Source organism: Malaclemys terrapin, chromosome 4 (genome assembly GCF_027887155.1).
Source record: "Malaclemys terrapin pileata isolate rMalTer1 chromosome 4, rMalTer1.hap1, whole genome shotgun sequence".
Lineage (NCBI taxonomy): Eukaryota > Metazoa > Chordata > Testudines > Emydidae > Malaclemys > Malaclemys terrapin.
This window is the reverse complement of record NC_071508.1, coordinates 37759397-37786146: the sequence shown is the minus strand read 5'-3', so window position 1 is coordinate 37786146 and position 26750 is coordinate 37759397. Positions and strand designations below refer to the sequence as shown.

At 46.0% G+C, this 26750-nt stretch overlaps 1 protein-coding gene across 1 annotated transcript in view; it reads left to right on the top strand.

Moving 5' to 3' along the window:
* The window catches only part of IGHMBP2 (immunoglobulin mu DNA binding protein 2), an 88549-nt gene that overhangs the window by 19363 nt on the left and 42436 nt on the right, over positions 1–26750 (top strand). Inside the window, exons 5-8 of the mRNA XM_054026056.1 lie at positions 5294–5457; positions 7346–7546; positions 14527–14674; positions 21078–21252. Of these exons, the coding sequence (XP_053882031.1) occupies positions 5294–5457; positions 7346–7546; positions 14527–14674; positions 21078–21252 (688 nt within the window). The remainder of the gene's footprint in view (positions 1–5293; positions 5458–7345; positions 7547–14526; positions 14675–21077; positions 21253–26750) is intronic.

Below are 26750 nucleotides of genomic sequence, written 5' to 3'. Positions count from 1 at the left end.
ATTGAGGGCCCAGCTCCCGGCCAGCTGTGCCTTCAGAGCTCAGCACCCGGCCAGCAGCCGCTGCTCTCCAGCTGCCTAGCTCTGAAGGCAGTGCCGCCGCCAGCAGCTGCACAGAAGTAAGGGTAGCAGTACTGTAACACCCCCCCCCCAATAACCTTGTGACCCCCCTGCAACTTCTTTTTGGGTCAGGACCGCTACAATTACAACACCATGAAATTTCAGATTTAAATACTGAAATCATGAAATTTAAGATTTTTCAAATCCTATGACAGTTTATTAACCAAAATGGACTGTGACTTTAGTAGGGCCCTAGGCATGATAGACCCTAAGGGTACATCTACACTACCCTCCGGATCGGCGGGTAGCGATTGATCTGTTGGGGATCAATTTATCGCGTGTAGTGTAGACGCGATGAATTGATCCCCGATCGCTCTCCCGTCGACTGCTGAACTCCAGCTCGGCGAGAGGCAGAAGCAAAGTCAACGGGGGAGCAGCGACCGTCGATCCCGCGCTGCGAGGACGCGAAGTAAGTGATTCTAAGTCGATCTAAGATACGTCAACTTCAGCTATGCTATTCTCGTAGCTGAAGTTGCGTATCTTAGATCGATTCCCCCCTTCCCCCCCCCCCCCCCCCAGTGTAGACCAGGCCTATGTCTATGGCAAATCCCAGTGTGACTAATTACATTCATCTCTAAAACAAACTGCAGTTGCAGCTGGATACAGCAATATCCACTTCCCATCCTAAACTACGGACTGTTATTTATTGATTTAATTTTTAGTTATTTACACTTCTAATAGTGCCAGTCCAAGCCTACAGCATTGTAAAATGATTGTGTTAAAGATATTTATTCCTGGTTGCAGTTTCAAACACAAGATCTTTCAGAGAAGCTACAAATATAATGGCTCATGCAGTAATCTAGGGTAATATAACAAGCAGCTTTTGGACATAATATGCCCAGATGAAATAAGTCTATTGCAAAGACTAACCCTTCCTCAGAACAGTTACAGGAAATTCCTAATTCTGCTGCTTCCAGGGAAGCCTGTGAGAATAGATATTCCTAATGGCAGGCTCTGAACTTTAAGAAGTCCTGGTCTTGTCAAACCAGCGAGCTCAAGTCTCCTCATGGAGAATGCCCTGCCAGGATCTCTCTCCCTTTTAAAACAGCTTGATCCCTTGTGCAGCTGTGGCCCAAACCGTTTAGAGCTTTCTAAATAAATCCCACACTTAATTCCAGCTGTTAAACAGCTGCTCAATTACACCCTAGAGGTGGCTGCGTTTCAGTGTGGTTGGAGTGATTCCTGTGTGTATATGCTGAAACTAACAGGGTTTTGGAGTTCTTTAATGTGCAAGGCGATAAATTACGCTATTATCCACCAGGGGTCAGCATTGGGCTATTAGCTGTATGCAGCTAGGGATTCACGTCCTTGGATCACTCAAACTTCTTTTGTGAAGAATTCCATGTTACAGGCCTAACTATGCAGTTGCACAGCAGAGGGTAGCAGAATCTGTTGCTTTTCCCTTGAGGCTGTCCAGGAGAAAGTGGAGAGAGTAGGTGGGTCACCCAGGATCCTGCTGCTGTCTTGATCAAAGGCATGCCACAATAGAATCTGTTTTGCTGACCTGGCCTGATTGTGAGCCAATGCTGAGGACAGACTGGCTGCTGCATTTGGTTGTGCGGTTGTTTTGCTACCCACATTCAGCTCATTGCTTTGGGAAGAGCTTGTGGATATCTCGAGCAAGAAAAGGTGCTGCTGAAATCCCAGTTGAGTTTTATTGCTCGGCGAGTACATGGTTTAAAGAACTTACTTTAAAAGGCAGCGCTGATTAAGGGCAGAAGCTGAGCCATCAGCAGAAGTATGACAGAACCACTGAAGATTTACTGCAGAACTTTTTCTAACGTTCTTGTGGGTTAATTCTCCATTTACACCAGACTGTTGTTGCACTCTTTCACTTGATGAACCCCAAATATACCATCTCCCTTTCTAGTGCACACTGGATTTACATAGTCACCGCACTGCTAATCTGTAGTATCTGTGAAGGAGTCAGGGAGGATTGCAAAGCACGCTTTTTGGAGTAGGAAGCTGCTGCCCCATGCAAGAACCCTTCCCATCTTCGTATGTGTCCAGTTGTGACATGCCCCGTCTAAGCACTCATTAGGAACAGAGGAGAGCATCTTGTTCCGGGTTAAGCCCCCCATGACCCCTTTTTTTAAAGTCATTTAGGTGCTGTCAGGTTATAATGGAGAAGCTGAATGGGATCTGTTCTACTACTAGTACATGTGTGTGAGTCTCTTTAATGTCACTACAGCTATGAGTATATGTCAATGAATCCCTCAGGTTTGAGAGGCCTCCGGACATTGGAAAATGAATTCCTTACATTGGTGAGCAGGTACAGGAGTACTTCCACTGACTACAGTGGGATGACTTCATCACTGTCAGGGGTTCGCAACCTGGCCCTTAGCGTTCGAAGGGATCTGGGTAATCACATGCTAGAGGGATACCATCCGACTTCACAGGCTCCTTGTGTAACTCTCCCTACAAACTGCTGCCTCATTCTTCTGACACTGAAAAGGGTTTTGGCTTGTCCCAAACCAGGGCTGCAACGGCGATAAGATTCCAGCTTCTCATCTGTGTGACTCACAGGCACCAAGCCCAGGGGTGCTGGGTGTGTGAACAGGCCCTTGCACACTCTTGTCTGTTTGTTAGGATTAAAATGTGCAAGCAGAGCACTGATTGGAAGAGAGGCCTGACATACATGTATTCCTTTCCCCTATGTACATGAGGGCCTAAGTATGCTGCCAGGTCTGATTTCAGGCTATACCTGGAAGTTCTTAATTAAAAAAATAATTCTGAGCAGCTCTTAAGAACAACAGTCTGCTCCTAGATCGAAGCAGATCAGCTGAGCTCTGTGCATTTCACAGCAGATATTCGGAGCCTAAATGATGTATGGGGAAGAGAAATAAGACAAACAAAGAGGACATAGCAGCAGCTGGAAAGCAGCAACTTGGTCAGCACAGGCAAGTGTTGTGTCAGGAGAAGGCCAGCTGGCCATGGCAGGAACTAGAAAGGAAGCTCTTCCTTCCGAGTGGGGCTAGGGATGAAAAATTCTTTAATCAAACTAACCATCTGAACAATCAACAAAAAGTCCAGGCCTAAGCTGGGAATGAACTGGGGTCTGTTCTAGACAAAACCTACCACCCCCTCCATTCCATTTCCCAGACTGGTTAACCTCAGAGAGACCTGGAGAGGTTTCCAAACCTGACCCACAGGGGACACGTGCTCCACAGGCCTCCTCCTTCCACTCGCCATATGGATGAGCAGTCTGTAGCCTGAACTCCCTGCCACTCAGGGTAGGTTCCTCCCCTCTGTCCTTTGGGCAGTCTATAGTTTTCTGGCCTTTGGGAACAAGTTCCTTCTGGATCTATAAAAGGGCTCCTCCCTCTCCTCCCTCCGGTCTCTCTTCTTGGCCCTCCTGGATCTTCTGTCCAGCTGGAGAATGCTCCCCTCTAGGCTTGACACTTCTGGCAGGTGTTTTGGAGTGGCCCAGACCTCAAGCCCTGTCTGCAGCCGAGACCGTGGAACCCCTTTCTGTCTTGGCTTAATGTGCGGTTCCTCCACCCCATGCCAGTGACTGATGGCTGCTTGGTGGCCATAGTGAAATCAACTGGTGGTCTCAATGCACACAAAATATTCTCAACATTTACTCCTTTTTAGTGGTCGTAGAGTGAGGCTGAGGACTGAATGGGCTTGGGGACTGGACCACCTTGCCCTTGTGAGTGATGGCCCCTCTAAGTAAGCACACTGGCGGGGGGGAAGAAGCTGGCACTGTCTCTCCTCCTGATGTGCCTGCTCCATAGTGCTTCTTTTGCCAGCATGCAATTGAAAACGCCTGTTCCTGTTTGCCAAACTGAAAAAAAAAAAAAAAGCAATGACTCCTACTTACCAACTGTTCCTCTTTGTGGGAAATGCCTCTCATTTGGGAGCTGATTTTTTCCCTATCCCACAGAGATCTGATGTTGTTCTGCTAGTTACTGTAACAGGCTCTACCCTCAAAAAAAGCAGAATAAGACCCATGGAAAATAAACCATTTTCTTCCCCTCCCCCTTGAAGCCTTTTGAGCCCCCTGTGTTCTTAACCTGTGCTCAGGAGTTTTAAAAGTGGGCACCCTAGATGGGAACTGTGAGATGGCAAAGTGTGTACCAAAGGGAAGAACATCATTCAGCCTGCCAATATTCCAGGGCCTGATCTAAAGTTCATTGAAGATGGAAAGTCACTTTCAATAACAGTCTCCCACTGACTTCACTGGGCTTTGGATCAGGCCCTAAGTGAAATTAATGAATGACACCAGGCAAAAGATGGTGCCAGGAACCTACCTTATGTGGGTTTTCACCCATCATTTTTGTGTGTGTAAACTTCAGTCTCATGAGTTATCTTTTCTGTGGTAATTAATTTGCAGTAATAACAAGGGAGATTAGTAGCAGAATTATGTGGGATGCGAATAAACTTGTTCCAACTCAGAGAAATCTGAGCGGTATAAAGAGAAATAAACTGCTTGTAGAAATAAGAGAAGAATCCCATATTTTGAAATTAAGAGCACAGTCAAGATAAAAGTCACACATTAGTTTTCCTTTTCCTGTGTTGCTAGTAACATCTTAGATAATTAGAACTGAAAGAGATTTGAAAATCTAATTTTCTTTTTCACCATTTATGCTGTTTGCTTGGGATTGTGCAGTGAAACTAGGCTGGTCTGTTTTACTTTTGTTTACAGCCAGTGTAATTTTTCTGCTTCTCCTGGTTGCTAACACAATGCTCTTGTGTGTGGATTCAATAACCAGCAGAGGAATGATTAAATTAAAAATAAAATCGTGAATTTTCTCTCACTGAATTTTTAATGTAATCAAAACATTTCTGGTCCCTTTAACAACAACAAAAACCCTTTGGTTTTCCCATAAGTAGACTGCTCCTTTAAATGCTATCCAGTGCAGCAGTGTTTTGATAACAAGCTATCTGGAAAAATAGTACACATTCCCTCTGAAGCATGCCCAAGATAACAAACCAAGGATGATCAGGAAAATGCGTGTAACCTATCATTTTTGAAAGAAATCCAAGTTTCAAGTGTTAGTCCCCAGGGTGTTAAACAGCTTGCCTCGCTCGCTAGAAATGTTATTCTCATTGTCAGCCTGGTTCATGTCAGCTACCAAGAACATCTTTTATTTGTACTTGTGTATTCATTCTTTTGCAAATGCCCAAATGTGTAGCTGACATCTGAATGATCCTCTTGCTGTTTTCACAGAGCCTCTAAAATTCTATAATGAATCGCTGGATGTCTCCCAGAGGGAGGCTGTTTCCTTCTCGCTGGCACAGAAAGAACTTGCCATCATCCATGGACCACCCGGCACTGGCAAAACCACTACCGTGGTCGAGCTAATACTTCAAGCTGCGCAGCAAGGCCTGAAAGTGAGTGAGAGATGCCAGAGTCACTAGGGATATGCTTATTTTGCCAACTAATCAGACACATTGAGCTGTGGAATTCTTTATTGCTGCCCATCCCTGCTGCATTCCACTGTAGCTTCTATGTTGACTCACATACCAGCGGCATTAGTCGGGGGAGTTGATATTAAAAAGAAAAAAGTGTGTGTGTGTGTGTATGTATGCGCCAGTGCAGGGGTGCTGGAACAATTTGTATAGTGAGGGGTGCTGAGAGCCATTGAACCAAACTGTAAACCTGGTATATAATGGAAACCACTTCAAGCCAGGAGGTGTGGCAGTACTCCTATGCGCCAGTGCCTTTGAGTGACGTCTCTGATGCATTGGGCAGCACCTGACACGTTTTACCCCATGTACTAGGTCCACTTGGAAGCAGTGGTTTACGTTGTCTGGACACTACGATGATGGGCACTCTAGCAATGCCTGGATTTGTATTCTTTATCTTACAGTCGTACCCAGAGTTCCCAACTAAGACTGTGGCCCCATTGTGCTTGGTGCTGTATGTGCATGTAGTCTAAGAAAGTCTCTGCCCCAATGACTGCAGTCAGTGTGGTATGACTGCCCTACAAACATGAATGGTTTATTCTTGCCCACCCATATGAGGTAGGGTAGTGTTGTTTTCCTCGTTCTGCACATGAAGACGTGAGGCACAGCGAGATTAAGAGACTTCCCCAACTTCACACAGGAAATCTGTGGGAGAGGTGGGAATTGACCCCCCACATCTTTTGATTCCCAGTTCAGTGTCTAACCACAGGACCACCCTTCCCCTCCAGCTGGTGAAATGTCACATTTGTGGGCTGTGTGAAATGGGGGTGGCTTTCCATATTTGCTCACTAAATATACACTGCTGTAAGTTTTATAAAACATTCTAGTTCTGAATCCTTATGAAATGGTGATTTTTGGCAACAGTACACATCTATCAGGGGCCAAGAAGCCAGCTCTCGTCCTACTATGGGGTTCTCTTGAGAATGTTAAGTCACTTGCATGGCACCCAGGGAGGGGGGGAAAGGGGGAGCAGCATATTGAGTAGGCACTAATCATCTTCAGAGAGCCCAGGCTTTGACACCTGAGAGAAAAGGGCCCTATCTGCTTGAGCCAACCAGTCCATAATTCTAATGCTAGTGCTGTAGCTATAGTATGTACATTTACATGTTGTCATTTACATTATTTGAGCATACAGGAACAACAAGGAGTCTGGTGGCACCTTAAAGACTAACAGATTTATTTGGGCATAAGCTTTCGTGAGTTAAAACCTCACTTCTTCGGATGCATCCGAAGAAGTGAGGTTTTAACTCACGAAAGCTTATGCCCAAATAAATCTGTTAGTCTTTAAGGTGCCACCAGACTCCTTGTTGTTTTTGTAGATGCAGACTAACACGGCTACCCCCTGATACTTGAGCATACAGGGTGTCTGTACTTTGGAATCAAAGGCCTTGTCGACTCCAGAGATTTCCCCCAATTCTAGCCATTGGCTGAAACCAGGATAAGTTCTTCTGGTGCAAGTAGCAGCTTCATCTGCCTGTACTATCGGTTGAAAATATACAGCGATGTGGATGGCTGGAACTGGGGCAAATCCCAAGTGTACACGGGGCCTAAATGAAGTCTGAAGACATGGACTGTAGGTAATTGTTTAAAATCTTGCACTGTTTTGTGTTGTGTACATGCGTATTTCCAGCAGTAGTTTGAAGCTATAGATTTAAACTGTTGCCTTTCCTCTTAGCTGCATTCAGAAAATCACCTCTTCCCCCCTCTGTGCAGTGGTGAGACTATCGTTACTTTAAATGCTCTTAATCAGAGGCTTTGCAATCCTCAGCAGTTCAGTGTTTGAAGTTAATTAGCACTTTGTTTTGTCTCCAAGGTCCTGTGTTGTGCTCCCTCTAACATTGCGGTGGATAATCTGGTGGAAAGACTGGCTGGCTACAAGGAGAAGATATTGCGTCTTGGTCACCCTGCTCGTCTACTGGAGACCATCCAGCATCATTCCCTGGATGCAGTCTTGGCACGTGGCGATAATGCCCAGATAGTGGCAGATATCAGGAAGGATATTGACCAGGCATTCGTATGTGTCCCATTCCACTGTCAACAGATTTACTCTCTAGATCACATTTATATTGCAGACAATGTTCTGGGTTGATGTGAATATGCACCAAAATATCACTCTTACAGCGCTGTTATGACTTCTTCCTACTTTCAATGCATTCGCTATGGGAAGCTATAACCTATAATATAGCATCAAACCCCTCATTTTGTTGACATCAAATGTAGGAAACAAATCCAAAATTTATTACAAATAAATTGTAGTGCAGGAATCTTAAAATGATACTTTGAATAATTATAGAATCATAGGACTGGAAGGGACCTCGAGAGTTCATCTAGTCCGGTCCCTGCACTCCTGAAAGGACTAAGTATTATCTAGACAATCCCTGACAGGTGTTTGTCTAACCTGCTCTTAAAAATCTTCAAAGATGGAGATTCCACAGCCTCCCTAGGCAATTTATTCCAGTGTGTAGTCACCCTGACAAGAAGATTTTCCTAATGTCCAACCTAAACTGCCCTTGCTGCAGTTTAAGCCCATTGCTTCTTGTGCTATCCTCAGATGTTACGGAGAACATTTTCTCCCCCTCCCCCTTGTAACAATTTTCAAGTACATAAAAGGTTATCATGTCCCCTCTCAGTCTTCTCTTCTCCAGACTAAACAAACCCACTTTTTTCAATCTTCCCTCATAGGTCATGTTTTCTAGACCTTTAATCATTTTTGTTGCTCTTCTCTGGACTTTCTCCAATTTGTCCACATCTTTCCTGAAATGTGGCACCCAGAACTGGACACAGTACTCCAGTTGAGGTCTAATCAGTGCAGAGTATAGCGGAAAAATTACTTCTTGTGTCTTGCTTCCAACACTCCAGCAAATACACCCCAGAATGATGCTTCCTTTTTTTTTTTTTTTTTTTTTTTTTTTTTCAACAGTGTTACTCTGTTGACTCCTTTAGCTTGTGCTCAACTATGATTCTCAGATCCCTTTCTGTAGTACTCCTCCCTAGGCAGTCATTTCCCATTTTGTATGTGTGCAACTGATTGTTGCTTCCGAAGTGGAGTACTTTGCATTTGTCCTTATTGAATTTCATCCTCTGTACTTCAGACCATTTCTCCAGTTTGTCCAAATCATTGTGAATTTTAATCCTATCCTCCAAAGCACTTGCAACCCTTCCCAGATTCATATCGTCTGCAAATTTGTAAATGTAGTCTCTATGCCATTTGCTAAATCATCGATGAAGATATTGAAGCGAACTGACCCCACTTGTTATGCCCTTCCAACTTGACTGTGAACCACTGTATTTCCCTAGATTGTTTGAGAAGGTCATGTGAGACAGTATCAAAAGCCTTATTAAAGTCAAGGTATACGACATCTACTGCTTCCCCCCATCCACAAGGCTTGTTACCCTGTCAAAGAAAGCTGTTAGGTTGTTTTGACACGATTTGTTCTTGACACATCCATGCTGACTGTTACTTATCACCTTATTATCTTCTAGATGTTTGCAAATTGATTCCTTAATTATTTGCTCCATTATCTTTCCCGGTACTGAAATTAAGTTGACTGGTCTGTAATTCCCTGGGTTGTCCTTATTTCCCTTTTTATAGATGAGCACTATATTTGTCCTTTTCCAGTCCCTGGAATCTCTCCTATCTTCCATGACTTTTCAAAGATAGTCACTAATGGCTCAGATATCTCCTCAGTCAGCTCCTTGAGTATTCTAGGATATATTTCATCAGGCGCTGGTGACTTGAAGACATCTAACTTGTCTAAGTAATTTTTAACTTGTTCTTTCTGTATTTTAGCCTCTGATCTTACTTCATTTTCACTGGCATTCACTATGTTTGATGTCCAATTGCTACTAACCTTTTTGGTGAAAACCGAACCAAAAAAAGTCATTTAACACTTCTGCCCTTTCCACATTTTCTGTTATTGTTTCCCCCCCTCACTGAGTAACTGGCTCACCCTGTCCTTGGTTTTCCTCTTGCTTCTAATCCTGCATTTCAGCTGTAAGTATCCTACATCCATAAAAGTGAGACCTGGTGATGACTTTGGATCTATGGGTCATTCAATTGGAGTGTATAGGATTCAGAGAGGCTGGAGGTTTCCCTTTGCTTAGCAGTTGCAGATCATTCCAAGGCAGTGAAGGGTTAAAAGTAATGCACTGTGGAAAACTCTCTGTGTAATCTGTTTACTACAGGTCTAAAAGAAAAAATCTTTAGCTGCCCTTTCCATAACGCTTATGACTGCTGTGCTTTGTATGCCAAAAGAACACTTAGTATTAATGAATCCATTTCCATCTTTCGAACGCTGAGACCCTGACACGAGCTGTTTTCACAGTGTTCCTTAGATTTCTCATGCGAGAATATATTCATGATTAGAGCCTGATTTCTTCCCTCCTGTGAGAATAAGGAGACAGTGGGGTCCAGGGGACAGGGCAGTGGTCTGAGAGCCCCGGATTCTATCCTCACCTGTGCTGTGTGACATTGGGAATGTCATTTCCCCTATCCTGAGTGAGCTAATTCCTCATCCTGGGGAAAGAGGTGTGAGATCTAAGCTCTGTAGAAGAGAGAAATATTCTTATTACATTTTGGTGGGCAGGGGGCCTTTCAGGATTTCACCTTTTTTGCCCAATTCCGACTCAGTAGCACAATGTCCTTCTTCCTGGCCATGGAGGGCTAGTTGAGGCTCCAGTTATGGCTCATGGACACAAATCAGCATACTGACCGCAGGGGACTTGTGCAGCATACTTCCCTAGTCTCAGCCTATCCCTGCTAAGCCCTGTGAGCCCAAGGAGTGAGTGAATGGGATTCTCACATGGCAGCCTGTTGTAATGGTATCCAATCATGGACAAAGCCCATGTGGGTATTGAGTGTCCTTGTGTTGAGGAGATCTTTGTCCTGCTAACAAGTGAAACACATAAAAGCAAGCTCCTCATAAAATGGCTAGCAAACCCTCCCTTCTGCGAATTGTCAGTGATTGTGGTTGTCTCCTGGCACGTCACCACTGTGGTCTATTTAATTGCATGTTACGCACTTTTAAAAGCTACAGCCTGCTCTCAGAACTGAGTTATTCCATGCCATTTTATCATTTGGATACTTCCGAAAAGAGAGAAGACCTAATTAACGATCTGAATAGTCCAGAGGGCTCGTAATGGGATATTTAGTTGTTCACATCTAGGTCGGCGGTTCAAATACAATCCAAGACTAGAATTGATGGTCAATTGCTACCGTTCCATTTATATTTGTGAAGTGCCAGCAGTGCGTTAAGTGCTGGTTAGTGTGTTCCCTGTGAAAGGGCTAGGTGGTCCACATCGGCACAGTCATCAACCTTGTTGACAGACTCAGTAGAAAGGCCATGGATTGAGTGGTGGTGGAGAAGACTGAATACCTGCGTTAGAACCTGATTCAAAGTCAGTGGGAGCTGCTCCATTGACTGGAATGGGCCTTTATGGCTAGAGCTGGTCCATCCGGGTGATGATTGAGACATCTTGGCAGGGCACAGCAGAGAAGAGTGTGCTGTATTGCCCGTGGTCTGTGGCTAGCCACTGCAGCCTCCCAAACAGTCGGTCTGGCACCTTTCTCCAGTACTACCTTTTACACTGAAAAGGCAGAGACACAGTCACATCGTTAAATAACTTCAGAATGATAGTTCTGGTTGCCCTGATACATCCTCCCATTATGATTTTAATGTAATTATTTTTAATTTAATTTAGAATGCGGCTCTTTTAATTGGGATAAAACATTTCAGTGCAGATTAATGTTTTCCCCCCAACGATGACATGGCACAGGATGGCTTTACAATCTCACTAACACACTGTGCTGGAAGATATTCCCGTCTCACACAGCGAAACGCTTGAGGTATCCTTGTATCCCAGCACAACATAAATCGTGTCATGTCTGCCTAGATCTGTTATCTAGTTCCCCCATGACTAATCACTTCACTTCCTTTTTTTGTTCTCGGCATTCCCTAAGCTCATGACTCCTTTTAACATCTCCAGTAGCAGCTAAAATCTGCAGCTGTGAAGTGAAAGCATCCAAGGCCATTTTTTGTATCTCTGCTTTCCTTCCTCCTCCACCACAATAAAATGCTGACTTTTGCCAGCAAAGCTGGAAGGTTTTGCTCCAAAGCAGAAGACTCTTCAGACTTTCTTTGCAAGGCTGGAGACAAGGCAACGCATTTTTACTATATAGATAGTGCAGATTGACTGTGGCTACTGAATCCATAATCATTCATCTGCAGCTATCGCTACGGCAGCAGCTTACTTAAGTTTTTCAATTGAGGCTATTCATCATCTTGCATTTCTGTTGCTGCCTTTGAACGTATTTGCCATAGAGGCAGGAACCTCACTAGATAGGCAGGTCTCCTGGTAGCTTTTTCTTTCAGGTTCCTGCAGGTTGACACTGGGGCAGGAAAGGACTTTGTTCCATGGATAGATAGATAAGTGTCCACAACCAGGGGTCTGTCCTGTAAAATGAATGGGTTTCCAGTAGCTACAGTGCTTCCCTTAGCATCTGCTTTAACAGAGACTTAGGTTGTTTTCACATCTATAAGCTGTAGGTTTTCATTATGTTTTAAGTCATTTCACACCTTTCCAATTTGTAGGTAATTTTCCCCCTCAACTTTGCTTCCTTGGAAGTATGTTGAGGAAATGGGAAATTTTGACTGACAAGCACTTGACTCTCCTGATTCCCTACAGCAGAATGAAAAATAGGGGGAAATGGGTACTAGGGTTTCCCTTTCTGCTTCCTCTCGTGAGAATGGATGTGGCTGATGAACTGTGTTCCAAAATGGCTGCCGAAGGGAGGACTTTAAAGGGGTGTATGCAGGGCTTTAATTGTAATGAAAGAGGTTCCGGGGCTCAGGCAGTTTATTTACTTTCATAACTGATGTGGCAAGCCCAGAGTGCCGGGGCTCAGCCCTGGCACAAATTAAGCACTGGGCGTATGCTTAATCCTCGAAATGCAGAGTTAGCAAGAAGATTTTTTTAAGGCCTGCTGATTGGATCCCATGGCAATGAAACCATCCGTACTTTAATTTCCCCAGAGTTTCTCTCACTGAAGAACAATGCTCCAGATTTATGTTCTCCTCCCCCCACCCCCGATTGAGTCATCGTGCCAAGAGCAGCATGATATTGGGCAGTGTTCAAATTGCTCTACTTTGGAGCTGACATGGAAGCTGAGGTAGATGCCTTGCCCCTCCCCAGGTGTCACAGCTGGCTAGTCTTGGCCTCTTGAGAGGAAATCTGAAGGGAAGATACTGAGAATGGCCAAACAGGGATGTTTGTTGAAAATACAGGATACCATATTGAGGCTGCATTGGTGATCTTCCAGATGCTTTCTTGCCTCTCTTTCCCCCCCCCCACCAGTCTTTTCACCTCAGCCTCACTCCACCTGCCCTTCTTATCCTTTTACTTCCACCCCTAACTCTTCTCTCCCTTGTCTTGTCCCCTTCAACCTTTCTCTCTCCATTTAGCTAATCCCATTCCAATAAAACCCCCATCCCTCCAAAAAAACTCATGGAATTAATATGCCCTTTGCAAATCATCACTCTGTTAGTATGTTCTGTCCCTTTGTCTGTCTTGTCTCTTTAGACTGCAAGCTCATCAGGATGGGGACTGTCTGTACCTCCGTTTGCATGGCTGGCACAATGGGGCCTTGATCTCTCGGCAATAAATAACTTTTTGATGGAGACACATAGGTGCACTGATTTTATGTGCAGGAGATGAAGACAAAGATAATAGCAAAGAGCAGAAAACAGAACTCTATTACCTTATGCTGTGTACTCCAAAGGGTTCCTCGGGGCCCTTCTACCACATTTACTCCATTGCCTGGGCCCCATCACACTGCAGCTGGCTCCCCTGACTGCTTTCTGTGCTCAGATCCAATCTGCTCTCCACGTTCTAATGGCAGTAGCAGTTTTCAGGATACAGTTACTCCACTTATACCTTTTACTAACGGTTTTAGTCATACAGGATCCTTCTGCAGAGCAAACTGTAAACATCGATCTACCGAGGCCATAGATTTTCCCATTTCCCCTCTGCTTCCTGCTGTTCTGCAAGAGACATAATTGGTATCTGTCTGTCTTAGCCACCTATGGCACCAGTCAGCATAGTATCTATAGTCAAAGCCAAGTTTGCTTTTCACCCACTCCCTTCCACAGCAAACAACTTACTGCAGCAGTTTGAGTGAGTGGAGTTTTTGTAGCCTTTCCAGCTTTCTAATAAGTTTTGACCACCAGGGAGATAAAACCATTCCAAAGTTGTTTTCCATTTGGGAGCGCATCATTGCTTGGTGTCCTTCCAAGCTGAATTGCAATGGCAGGTGGCTTTGCCAATGCACCACAACCACCAGAGATCAGCCATGGATGTTATAGGCACCTCTGGTTTATTTTTTTTAAATCGGTGCAACTAAAAAAACTCCCTCTCTGTTAAAAATGTATATTCTAAAGCATTTATAAAAGTGTAAAGGCAGTTTTTAAAAAGTCTAAAGCTGCTGCTTAGGCTAGACGAGTGCAAACAACTCATGTAGCCTTACTGTGTGAAGGATACATTGGAACTTTCCAGTCTGTCCTGAGTAAGGGGCAAACTCATAGCTACAGCGTCCCGTGTAGAGCAGAGAACAGGGTGTTACTCTGATGGTCTCTCAGTTCCTCCCCTGCCGCCTCCTTGTGCTGGGAAAGGAGTAATGGTTGCAGAAATGAGTAACCGAGATTATTTAGGGCAGATCAAGATTAGGCTGTGGATCATGTCTAAGGTTCTAGAGTCTATCCTGCAAACCTTAGTCACATGATAACCATGGGAATAAGGGTTTTAGGGTTGGAGTCATAAGCCTATAGAGCAATCTTTTATTTTTTTTTAATAAAGTGCTGTTGAATGAAATTCAGTAAATTGCATTTATACCAGAGATTCTGCTGCTTTCATTGTTAAATGGGCTACTATAAATTTCCTCTGGTAGTCCATTGGACTATAGGCTGTCTTTTTCATCTGCTTTTGATTTCCATTGTGCAGACAAAAACCAGAAAGACCCAGGACAAGGGGGAGAGAAGCCAGTTCCGAAATGAGATTAAGGCACTGAGAAAGGAGCTGAAGGAGCGAGAAGAAACTGCTATGACTGAAATCCTTACCCGGGCTAATGTTGTTCTTGCAACAAATACAGGTTAGACGTACGGTTTCCCCTTTTGCCTTTAGAAATGTTAGGTCAAATTAGGTTGTTCAACACAGCTTCATAGCTTCATCAGAGGCTGCAAGTAGCTCAAAGTGATTCTGACAGAGAGTCTGTAATAGTAAAAGCAATACACAAAATACTTCGGTCTGGTCACCTACTTTGCTGTTAGAATTCCTTAGGGTATATCTACACTGTAGTCCGAGGTGTGATTGTGTGTAGACACTCCCAAACTAGCTTTAATCCAACTGGTGCAAGTACCAATAGCAGTGAAGCCACGGCAGCATGGACTCAGCATGGGCTAGCCACCTGAGTAAGTATCCAAGGCCCCGTGTGTGCTTGTACAAACCCATGCTGAAGCCCAGGCCTCTCTGACTTCACTGCTATTGGTATTTGTACTAGCTATAGCAGTGATACTCAGACTGAGGCTCCAGAAGCCACAAGTGGCTCTTTAATGTGTCTCCTGCAGCTCTTTGTAGCACCTGATATTAAAACACGGTGTGATTTTAATTATTAACCAGTCAGGATGCTTTTACTATGTTCTTTACCAATTGTAAAATATTTGGTCAGTCGTTTGTTGTGAAAATAATATATATATATATATATATATATATATATATATATATATAATGTAAAAATAGTAAAGGAAACAATGAATTCACACTACTCTGGCTCTTTTGGGTAATGTTGATGGCAGTGTTCCCTCTAATTTTTTACGTCCATGCGCAGAATGAATTTTCTTATGTGCACCAGTATGGAGGAGATGTGTGGGCTTCAGATTGTGGGAGGGGGCTCAGGGCTGGGGCAGGGGGTTGAGGTGTGAGGGGGTGAGGGCTCCGGCTCAGGACGCGGGCTCTAGGGTGGGGCAGGTGATGAGGGGTGCGGGAGGGGGATCAGGGCTAGGGCAGAGGGTTTGGGTGTGGGGGATGAGGGCTCCGGCTGGGGGTGAGGGCTCTGGGGTGGGGCCGGGGATGGGGGGTTTGGAGTGCAGGCTGCCCTCAGGCTGTGGCAGGGAGAGAGGTGTGGCAGGGAGAGAGGACTCCCCCAGCCCTCTCTCACCACAGCAGCTCGGGGCCAGGTGAGAGGTGCCTCACTGCGGCAGCTCTGGCTGGGCTAGGCCAGGGGCCCCTCTCCCTGCCTGCGTGGCCCTTGATAGCCTGCTGCGTGGCCATACAGCTTAGAGGGAACTTAAGTTGATTGCTAATTTGGCTCTGGAACCACTGAATTCTGAGTATTCCTGAGCTAGAGTAAAGCTTGCTTGTATCTCTACATGTAGTGCAACCATGCCTTTGATTGCAGAGTCAACATACACTTAAATCAGGGGTGGGCAAACTACAGCCCTAAGCTGGCCCGCAAGCTCCCGCTGGGGAGTGGGGTCGGGGGCCACACCACGCAGTTCAGCCCCGCTCTGGCACTTCGGCTTGGGCGCTGGGTCGGGGGCCGCACCACGCAGCTCCCAGAAGCCACGGCATGGTCCCGCTCCAGCTCCTACACACTCCAATGGCCCCCTCTGGTGCTCCAATGGGAGCTGCAGGGCTGGTACCTGCAGATGGGGCAGCGTACTGAGCCGCCTGGCTGCGCCTCTGTGTAGGAGCCGGAGAAGGGACATGATTCTGCTTCCGGGAGCCGCTTGAGGTAAGCGCTGCTCAGAGCCCACAGCCCTGAGCCTCTCCCCATGCCCCAACCCCCTGCCCCAGCCCTGATCCCTGTCCTGCTCTCCAACCCCCTCAATCCCAGCCCAGAGCACCCTCCTGCACCCCAAACCTCTCATCCCCAGCCCCACCCTAGAGCCGGCACCCCTAACTGTAGCACTCACCCCCTCCCGCACCCCAATCACAATTTTATGAGCATGCATGGCCTGCCATACAATTTCCATACCCAGATGTGGTCCTTGGGCCAGAAAGTTTGCCCACCCCTGACTTAGCCAAACTATATGTAATTTAATATCACTCAGTGTGGTGGGACTGTATGGTCTGTAATGCCCATGTGTATCCGGGATGGATAGGAGTCTTAGAACTCCTTTTCTCTGCCTTTTAAATTTTAATCTATTTTATTGGTTCTTAACCTTTCCCCCTTTTCTTACCCTCCTCCCTTCTGTCCATTACCTGCTTACCACTAAGCAATATAACGACAGGGTGGTTGTGATTCCCTAACACCTCTTGGGATTGTGACCCGGAGCTTGAGAATCCCGATCTAATTTCTTTGTATTATCTTCCTTTGTGTTCTATTTAATGTTGATAAAACAGACTAGCGCTGAACCTTCCTACACACACACTGCGACTATATTTATTATTTAGCATGTAAGCTCTTTGGGGCAAGGACTGTTCCTTACTACCTGTTTGTACAGGGCCCAGCACAATGGAGGCCTGATCTCATTTGGGGTCTCGGTGCTACAGCAATACATAGAATAAATAATAATGTTTACCCATTGTGATCACAGTTTTATGTAACAAAGCAGTTACCGCTGCCATGTAAAGGTAATAAAACGTTCTGTGAAAAGTAACATTTGCAGATGTTTCATGATCTGATTGCAAACATGAATACCTCCATCATTTAAAAAAAAAATGTTTATAAACCACAACAACAAAAACCCCGTAAAGTGGCCTAACCATTTTATGGACCAACTGCTTGCAAAATGTATTGTGTATATAGTGTTGTAAGCGTACAGGGCACTTTACAGAGCTTTAAAAGACAAAGGACCCTGATCTGAGAGGCTTATCATGGACTGGAATGAGCTTGGTAACAGTGATAGGTCAGAGGCAGAAACAGAAAGAGACAGCATTAAAAGGGGAATCAGTATTGAAAGCCGAGCTTAGCAAGTAGTGGTGCAGGGCTGGGAAGATTCACATATAATTATTTTGTTAAATCCAAAACTGTTTTTGTTCACTTTCCACAAACATTCCAACTTCAGTACTATGAATACATCAAAAGTGACTTTCAGACTGCTTTTGCTTGTAAAATTTGCACTTCACATGGTGGTTAAACAGCCAATGCAGTATGAACTATGAATTCTATTTTCAGTGAGTAACACTTGTTGTTTGAAATTTTACTCTGTCCTAGTCAGGTCCGTAGGTCACATGTTTCTGATTCCTGATGGGATGCTTTAGGTAACTGACCAACACAGTGAGAAATTTGAATGGAATTGTTACTGGTTGGGTCACAAAAACCCCTTTGGGACTGCCACCCGATGTGCTGGGACTACCTTTGAGCCTGTTCTCCCCGGCAGCTTGGGACTTGAGTGCCCTGCCTGGTTGTGCCAGACACGCTTGCCTGCTACAAACACAGACCCAGGTCTGAACCAGGTCCCCCAAAAGCTGCAGGCTTAACTGAAAACAGCTTAAGAAGTGCTCCTGTCTCCAACACCCAGATACTCAGTTTCCATGGGATCCAAACCCCAAATAAATCCGTTTTACTCTGCATAAAGCTTATACAGAGTAAACTCATACATTGTTTGCCCTCTCTAACACTGATAGAGAGATATGCCCAGCTGTTTGCTCCCCCAGGAATTAATTGCTTGCTCTGGGTTGATTAATAAGTAAAAAGTGATTTTATTTAAATATAAAAAGTAAGATTTAAGTGGTTCCAAGTAATAACAGTCTAAAGTGAATTACCAAGCAAAATAAAATAAAACACACAAGTCTAAGCCTAATACAGTAAGAAACTAAATGCAGGTAAATCTCACCCTCAGAGGTGTTCCAATAAGCTTCTTTTACAGACTAGATTTCCTCCTAGTCTGGGTCCAGCAATCCCTCACACCCCTGTAGTTACTGTCCTTTGTTCCAGTTTCTTTCAGGCATCCTTTGGGGTGGAGAGGCTATCTCTTGAGCCAGCTGAAGACAAAATGGAGGGGTATCCAGGGGCTTATATAGTCTCTCTTGTGGATGGGAACCCCTCTCTCCCCCATGTAGAATCACAGTACAAGATGGAGTTTTGGAGTCACATGGGCAAGTCACATGTCCATGCATGACTCAGTTCTCTACAGGCCAACGCCATTGCCCACATGTTAGCCCGAACGTTCCCAGGAAAGCTCAGATGTGGATTGGCCTCTATCAAGGTCCATTGTTAGCTGAGTACTTCCATTTACTTGAATAACCCCTTCACACCATGTTGACCAAATCTGCCTTATGTGCTTCCTACAGCAAACACTTAAATACAAGCATAGAGCCGACACTTATAATTTCAGATATAAAAATAATACATGCATACAAATAAGATGAATACATGCAGTGGAGCATAATCTTTGCAAAGATATGTTACATGGCATATCTAGCATAAAACATATTCCAGTTATGTCATATTTACACTTACAACCATATTTCTATAAAGCATTATGGGGTGCAATGTCACAGGAATATTCGTTTGTACAGAATATATGCAATGTTTGTTTAGTCACCCAATTAGGGAACAGAAACGATACCATATGACTTAAAGAAGTAATCTAGGTACTGATCATGCCAACCACTTATGCATATGCTTATCTTTAAGCACATAAGCAGTTCCATTGACGTTAATGGGACTACTTCCATAAAAGTTAAGCACATACTCAAGTGCTTTGTTGGATCAGGGCCCAAGGCATCAAGAAATGCAACCTGCAATTATTTGATCAATAACTATTTGAAGAAAAGTGTGAATAATTTCAAATAACAAATATATTCAAGAGTCTCACAGGATGGCCATGGACAATTCACTAATAGGAAAATGCCCTATGAAATCCTTGAAATAAATTATTTGTAGGGAAGTAGTCCCTCAGTTCTAGTTGTAACTGTGTGAAAGAAGTGGGGCTTGACCTCTGTCTTTTAGTGATAGTGGTACTCTCACTCTGCCATCTCAGCTGGGGTTCTCCTTGCAAACTCATGCACCCCTGCTGGCTTGCTAGCTAGTTTTGAAGTCTAAATAACTTGGCTTTGTCAAAAGTCCTTTACAAATCAAATCAATAAATTACATATAAAAACCAAACCAACAACCCAATGCAGCCTTGATTTTACAAAGCTGGGATAATCACAGCATTGTAATACTGGAGGTTCAGATAATTATGGCTTCCCCAGTTATAGAAAGCCTGCTGGCTTACTCAGAAGCATCCAGTTAGCAGGATTTATTCACACAAGCCAGACCTCTTTGCTGCTAAGCTCAGCGGGAGGAGAGCTTAATTACTGCAACCCTGGGAGACATACGTGACCTTTAGTTAAGTGGAGATCAATAAATTAGAGTGATGCTATGTGGCTAGAATGGTATGGCCCCTCTCTACCTGCACAATTGTAAAGTCTTTCATTACATATATCTTTTTTTTGGAGGGGGTGTGGAGCTTGGCAATATATCATATGCCAGGTTCAAATTATACATCCCGTGTAACTATATTGGGTAAGTATATTCTGAAAAAGTTTTGCCTAATAAAAAGAAATCGCACTTAGGCTGACAAACTGTAGCTTGTGTCAGGTGCGTCCAACCTGATCCAAAACTGTACAGACTGTGGTTTATGAAAGAAGAACTAAATCATCCCTAACCCGAGCTGCATTCCTCAGCCCTAGAATAGTACAAGCTGTTTTAGAAACCAATCTTTCCCTTTATGACATTGCTCTGAATAATAAACATACAACAGGTTCCTACATTTTATCTCTCCTCCTCACCCCCTTTTCACCCACTTTCATGAATTATTTCACCAGTGTTTTCAGTGCCTCTCAAATCTAGAGCTCTGAGCAATAGACATGTCAATTTAATTTAATATTTTGATTGCAGTTTTATCTAGAGACCCTGATTTTAAGAGTTGGGGCCCCATTGTGCTAGTCACTTTACACACTTAATGAAAAGACAGTCCCTGCCCCAAATAATTTTATCTGCTCTGTTACACCACAAATGTTCTAAGGAGTGTTTGTGCAGCATTGTTGGTAGAATTGGTTTTCCTAGCCATGCCACAATATATTCTTGAGAAGACAGGTAGGTTAGACAAAGTCTGTTCAGTTTAAGGTCAGAAATTCTTTCCCAAAGTACATCATTAAAGGCAAATCTCAAATCTATTTCCCTTCTAGCTTTGATTGTTTGACGTAGAGGGCAGAAGGGAAGCGAGTGCTTTTGCTCTGCTTTAATGAGATAGTGGAGCATATCGTTCTGTGGTTTTAATTATCTGGTTTTATTTTTGTTTTTAAGATGCTCAAGAGGGCATGGGTATGAATGCCAAAGCAAAAACTGTAGCTGTAGTCAGATGCTGGCAAATAGCAAGTCCCTTTTTTCCCCCGTGTGGACTGCAGATTTGAAATTGTGAATCTCTGCAGAGAACCAGCATCTTTGTTACCTGCCTTTAGCAGCAATTCATTTGTAAAGGATTTTTTTAATAGGCTTGTTTGTGCTCTTATTCTCTCCTAACAAGATGTATTAACTCTCTCTTGATTTCTCCTTTGATTAGGTGCTTCCTCTGATGGTCCACTGAAGTTACTTCCTGAAAATCACTTTGATCTGGTGGTGATAGATGAATGTGCTCAGGCCCTAGAAGCAAGCTGCTGGATCCCTCTGCTGAAGGCCAGAAAGTGTATCCTGGCTGGCGATCACAAACAGCTGCCTCCAACAATCATATCTGACAAGTAAGCAGCATTTCACAGCTTTAGAATCTCCCATTAATTATTCAGGCAGACATTGATAAACATCCCAAAGATTCCTGGTGGACAGCACTTCATTAGAACGAACTGTTTGGTGTGTATATTACGCTGGCTGAATGTAATACACATTCATAGTTACATAACAGCAACTTTAACTATGGTCCCTTGTTAAAGATTAATGTGTATACATTGCAGCAGGGTCTTTCGTTACATGATGAGACAACACCACGTAATTGTACATGCTGGTGACCAAATAATGTAATACAAAGGCATTGCATCTTTTGTATTATCTTAGATGCACGTATATGGAGCATCTTGTGGTGATGTGTGAATACGGTAGAACCAAGTAATAAAGGACTTGTAAGATGGTGGCAAGACTGTGACCTTGCTTAGAATGCAGTGGTCTTCTGTTGAATTAACCTCTTGAAAGGTGTTTGAACGGTGCATTAAGCTGCTGAGTAAATTCTGTTGATTCATTGTGGCAGTTTGCTAATTCCACCAAGATGTAGGTGTGACTCTCTGGTCAGAACTAGGGGCAGTGACATGGAGATCCTGCAGGAAACTAGAAAGAGCCAGGCTTGTAAGGAAAAATTTATGTGGGGATTATAGTTTTGAGTTACCAGTAAATGCTAGGGTTACCATACGTCCGGATTTTCCCGGACATGTCCGGCTTTTGGGGGCTCAAATCCCCGTCCGGGGGGAAATCCCCAAAAGCCGGGCATGTCCGGGAAAATCGGGAGGGCTGGGTGGTGCTCGGCCGGGGCCGGCGGTGCGGGGCCGGGGGCATGGTGCCGGGCCGGGAACCAGGGGCGCAGGGCCGGGAACCAGGGGCGCGGGGCCGGACGGGGAGCCGGGGGCGCGGGGCCGGACGGGGAGCCGGGGGCGCGGGGCCGGGCCGGGGGCCGGGCTGGGAGCCGGTCAGCCGGGCCGGCGGGGAGCCGGGCCGGCGGGGAGCCGGGGAGCCGGGGCGGGAACCAGGGGCGCAGGGCCGGGAATCAGGGGCGCAGGGCCAGACGGGGAACCAGGGGCGCCGGGCCGGGGTCCGGGCTGGGAGCCGGTCAGCCGGGCCCGCGGGGAGCCGGTCAGCCGGGCCGGCGGGGAGCCGGGCCCGCGGGGAGCCGGGGAGCCGGGAGCGCAGGGCCGGGAACCAGGGGCGCAGGGCCGGACGGGGAGCCGGGGGCGCGGGGCCGGGCCGGGGTCCAGGCTGGGAGCCGGTCAGCCGGGCCGGCGGGGAGCCGGGGAGCCGGGGCGGGAACCAGGGGCGCAGGGCCGGGAACCAGGGGCGCAGGGCCAGACGGGGAACCAGGGGCGCCGGGCCGGGGTCCGGGCTGGGAGCCGGTCAGCCGGGCCCGCGGGGAGCCGGTCAGCCGGGCCGGCGGGGAGCCGGGCCCGCGGGGAGCCGGGGAGCCGGGAGCGCAGGGCCGGGAACCAGGGGCGCAGGGCCGGACGGGGAGCCGGGGGCGCGGGGCCGGGCCGGGGTCCAGGCTGGGAGCCGGTCAGCCGGGCCGGCGGGGAGCCGGGCCCGCGGGGAGCCGGGGAGCCGGGAGCGCAGGGCCGGGAACCAGGGGCGCAGGGCCGGACGGGGAGCCGGGGGCGCGGGGCCGGGCCGGGGTCCAGGCTGGGAGCCGGTCAGCCGGGCCCGCGGGGAGCCGGGCCGGCGGGGAGCCGGGAGCGCAGGGCCGGGAACCAGGGGCGCAGGGCCGGACGGGGAGCCGGGGGCGCGGGGCCGGGCCGGGGTCCGGGCTGGGAGCCGGGGAGCCGGGCCCGCGGGGAGCCGGGCCCGCGGGGAGCCCGGGGGTGCGCCAGGCCGCCGGGGGCCGGCAGTGCTGGGCGGGCCGGGGGTGGTCGGCCGGGGCCGGCACCCCAGGGTCCGAGCCGACCCAGGCTGGAGCCGCCGGGGGCCAGCCTGGGCCGCGCCTCCTCCCCCCACACCCCCCTTACCTGCTTCAGGCTTCCCGCGACTCAAATGTTCGCGGGAAGCAGGGGAGGGGGCGGAGACTTTGGGGAGGGGGCGGGGTTGGGGCGGGGGTATGGGCGGGGCTGGGGGCGGGGCCGTGGGCCGTGGAGTGTCCTCCATTTGGAGGCACAGAATATGGTAACCCTAGTAAATGCAAATCCCAGGAATCAGATAAATTTGACTTCATGTGGTATGTATAGACTTCATTTGGAGCTGGGTGGAACATATGCTCAGAGGACCCCATTTTAATGCATGTGGTACATGCAAAGGGGAAGAGTTATGGTTGCTTTGGCAGCTTTAACTTTGAATTTCCAGACATTTATGGGACGATAATGTGTCCATTCATTGCACATACCTGGGGTTTAATATAATACAAATACAGGCGTTTGAGATCTTGGAAGCAAAAGAAAGAATGAAGAGCAAATCAGTCTGATACAGGAACTAGAAAGAGACCACGGAAGGAAGAGGAGGATCTGTGTAGAGTGTCGTTACAAATTAGCTAACTGAAATGTGGAGCTGGCATAGCGAGCAATAGAGGAAGAACTGGTGGCCTTTTAGGGGAAAGAGAATCACCAACAGCAGCTAGATACATTTGAGTGGAAGGTGTGATTAGGAGAATGAAAGGAACAGAAGATGGATGTGGGTTTATAATGATGGCATGCCCCTGTATTCATGTGCATTAAAGCCCCAAGTAAGCAAAACACTCCTGCATAAAGTTATGCACCTGCTTAAGTCTGTGTCTGTTCAGCAAAGCACTCAAGTACATGCCTCACTGTTAGCATATGAATAGTCCCATTATGCTTAAAATTAAGCATCTGCTTAAGTGATTTGAGGGAATGAGGCCTTAATCAGCAGTTGAATGGGATTGATCTAAAACCGTATATAGTCAATTGGAGTCTTTCAGTTGACTTCCATGGGTTTGGGATTAGGGACAGGTAGTAATAAGAGAAATCATGGGAATACAATGTGAGATGAGTTGATCCTGTCCAGTCCCCCTTCCTGCTCCATTAGAGGATCAAACTTTTCCTTTCCACTGTCTGTAATGGATACCTGCCTGCATCTTTCCATCAATCAAAGTTTAGGTTCCAAAGGATTTAATTTATTGCTTGGCTTTTTTCCTTGGGTTGAATATTTGTTATGAATTACTGCTGGTTTATTAAAAATTAGGTCTAATGTGTGGAGCTGTTCCCTGAGAGCCATAAATCACTAGCAGAAATTGTTTTTTTAATATCCTGTCCCAATATTGATTTCCTGCATATTGCTTCCTAGATTGTGTATTATGTTTGCTGATCTTAACATGTGAATCTTAATTTGGTTTTATGCAAGCGATAGCTATGGATCTTTCCACTATATATTGCCGGCTAGATGCATGAATGGCTGACCATATACAGAAACATGTGCAACGGAGCTAATTTTATATCCAGAAATACGTACACTTTTAACGTTAATTATTTATATTAGAGTAGCACCTAGAGAACCCATCTAAAATCAGGGCACCAGTATTAGGTTCTTTACATATACCTAGACAATAGACAATCTCTGACTCATAGAGCTTACACGCTAAAGCAGGGGTGGGCAAACTTTTTGGCCTGAGGGCCACATTGGGGTTCCAAAACTGTATGGAGTGCTGGGTAGGGAATGCTGTGCCTCCCCAAACAGCCTGGCCTCCACCCCCTCCCACTTCCTGCCCCCTGAATGTCCCCCTCAGAACCCCTTACCCATCCAACCCCCACCCTGCTCCTTGTCCCCTGACTACCCCCTCCCAGGACCCCCCACCCCTAACCACCCCTCTGGAACCCCAACCCCTATCCACACCCCTGCCCCCTGACAGGCCCCCCGGCACTCCCATGCCTGTCCAACCACCCCTTGCTCCCTGTTCCCTGACTGCCCTCCAGGACCCCCTGCCCCTTATCCAACCCCCCCACCCCGCTCCCCGCTCCCTTACCATGCTGCTCAGAGCACCAGGACTGGCAGCCGCGTCACCCAGACGGAGCCAGCCATGCCACCGTGCAGTCTAGAGCACCGGGGCAGGCCGATGGCTCTCACAGCCGCGCTGCCCAGCAGGAGCTCACAGCCCCGCTGCCCAGAGCACTGGTGGCATGGCAAGTTGAGGCTGCGGGATGGGGGGACAGCAGTGGAGGGGTCAGGGGCTAGCCTACCTGGCCAGGAGCCCAAGGGCCGGGCAGGACAGTCCCACAGGCCATAGTTTTCCCACCTCTGCTTTAAATAGACAAAAAAGACTAGAGGATGGGAGAGAGAAATTATTACCCCTATTTTACAGATGGGGAACTGAGAGATTAAGGACCAGATTTTTCAAAAGTATTTAGGCACTTAAGAATGGAGTCAGGTACTTAGTGGGGAGTCAGGTACTTAGTGGGGTTTACAAAAGCACCAAAGCTCGTTAGGCGCCTAACTCCCTCAGCCACCAATTTATGCGATAGCAAATTTGTATTTCAATTTATAATGAATTAAATGATAAACAATGGTGGGTTTTTTCAGTGCCACTAACTGGTAGGGTATGCTTGAATCTTACAAACTACTGTAGGTAAAGAACAAAAGATTGAAAATGAAGGCTTCCAGGGACTCATGCTTAAATTGACTTAAACAGGTGCATAAATGTTTGCCTACCATTGTATTTTTATTAAAATCTTATTAGTGGCATAAATCTTTGTCACTTCAAAACAACAGTTTTAACAAAGCAAAGTTATTTAGACTTTTGATACATTTAAGAAAGATATTGTGAATGTCTTGATACAAACAGGCCAACGTTTTCAAAAATAGGAACCTAATGTTAGGTTTCTCAGTTCATATTTTACCACCGAAGGTTGGATTTTTCAAAAGCAGCTAGGAGTACAAGTCCCATTGATTTCAAACCCCAAACCCTGAAGGAGGGCATAGCTTGGCTGAAGCATTTCAGCTATTGTGACTTGTGGAACTTTTAGTATTTTGGAAAGAGGAGTTGGTTAAAAATATAGTACAGGCTCTTTGCTTATCAATTTTGTGTTGTGGTATTCTCACAGTCAGGAGGCTAATGAGGACCTGGATTTGTCTAGTATAGATGAGCATTTTCAGTGTAAAACTTCTTAGCAGAAAAAAAAAAATCCCTATGTAAAATCTGAAATTCTGCTAACAGTTTGGAAACAAATTAAAGAAGCAAGTACCAAAAAACCCCACAAACACTTCAGAAATTTAAGACTATAAAATGGTATGAAAATAGAGAACTAACAACATATAAATCAAAAGTCTGATTTAAATGAAAAATTAATTTAATTTTTGAAAATAATCATAATGTAAATAAAAGATTTTATTTATTTATTTTTTTATAAATCATGATTTTTATTGACCCTGGCAAAGGGTTTGCTTGGCCTATCTCTCCATACTGCTGATTAGAGCATCTGGCTTTGTGTGATGGATTTAGACGCTCTCTTATTAGTTCATGCATTCTTTTTCCTTATTAAATTCTGTCACTGTGGTTCCACGCTTATTTATTTAAAATATTAATGCAGTAGTAGGCCTACTAAGAGGA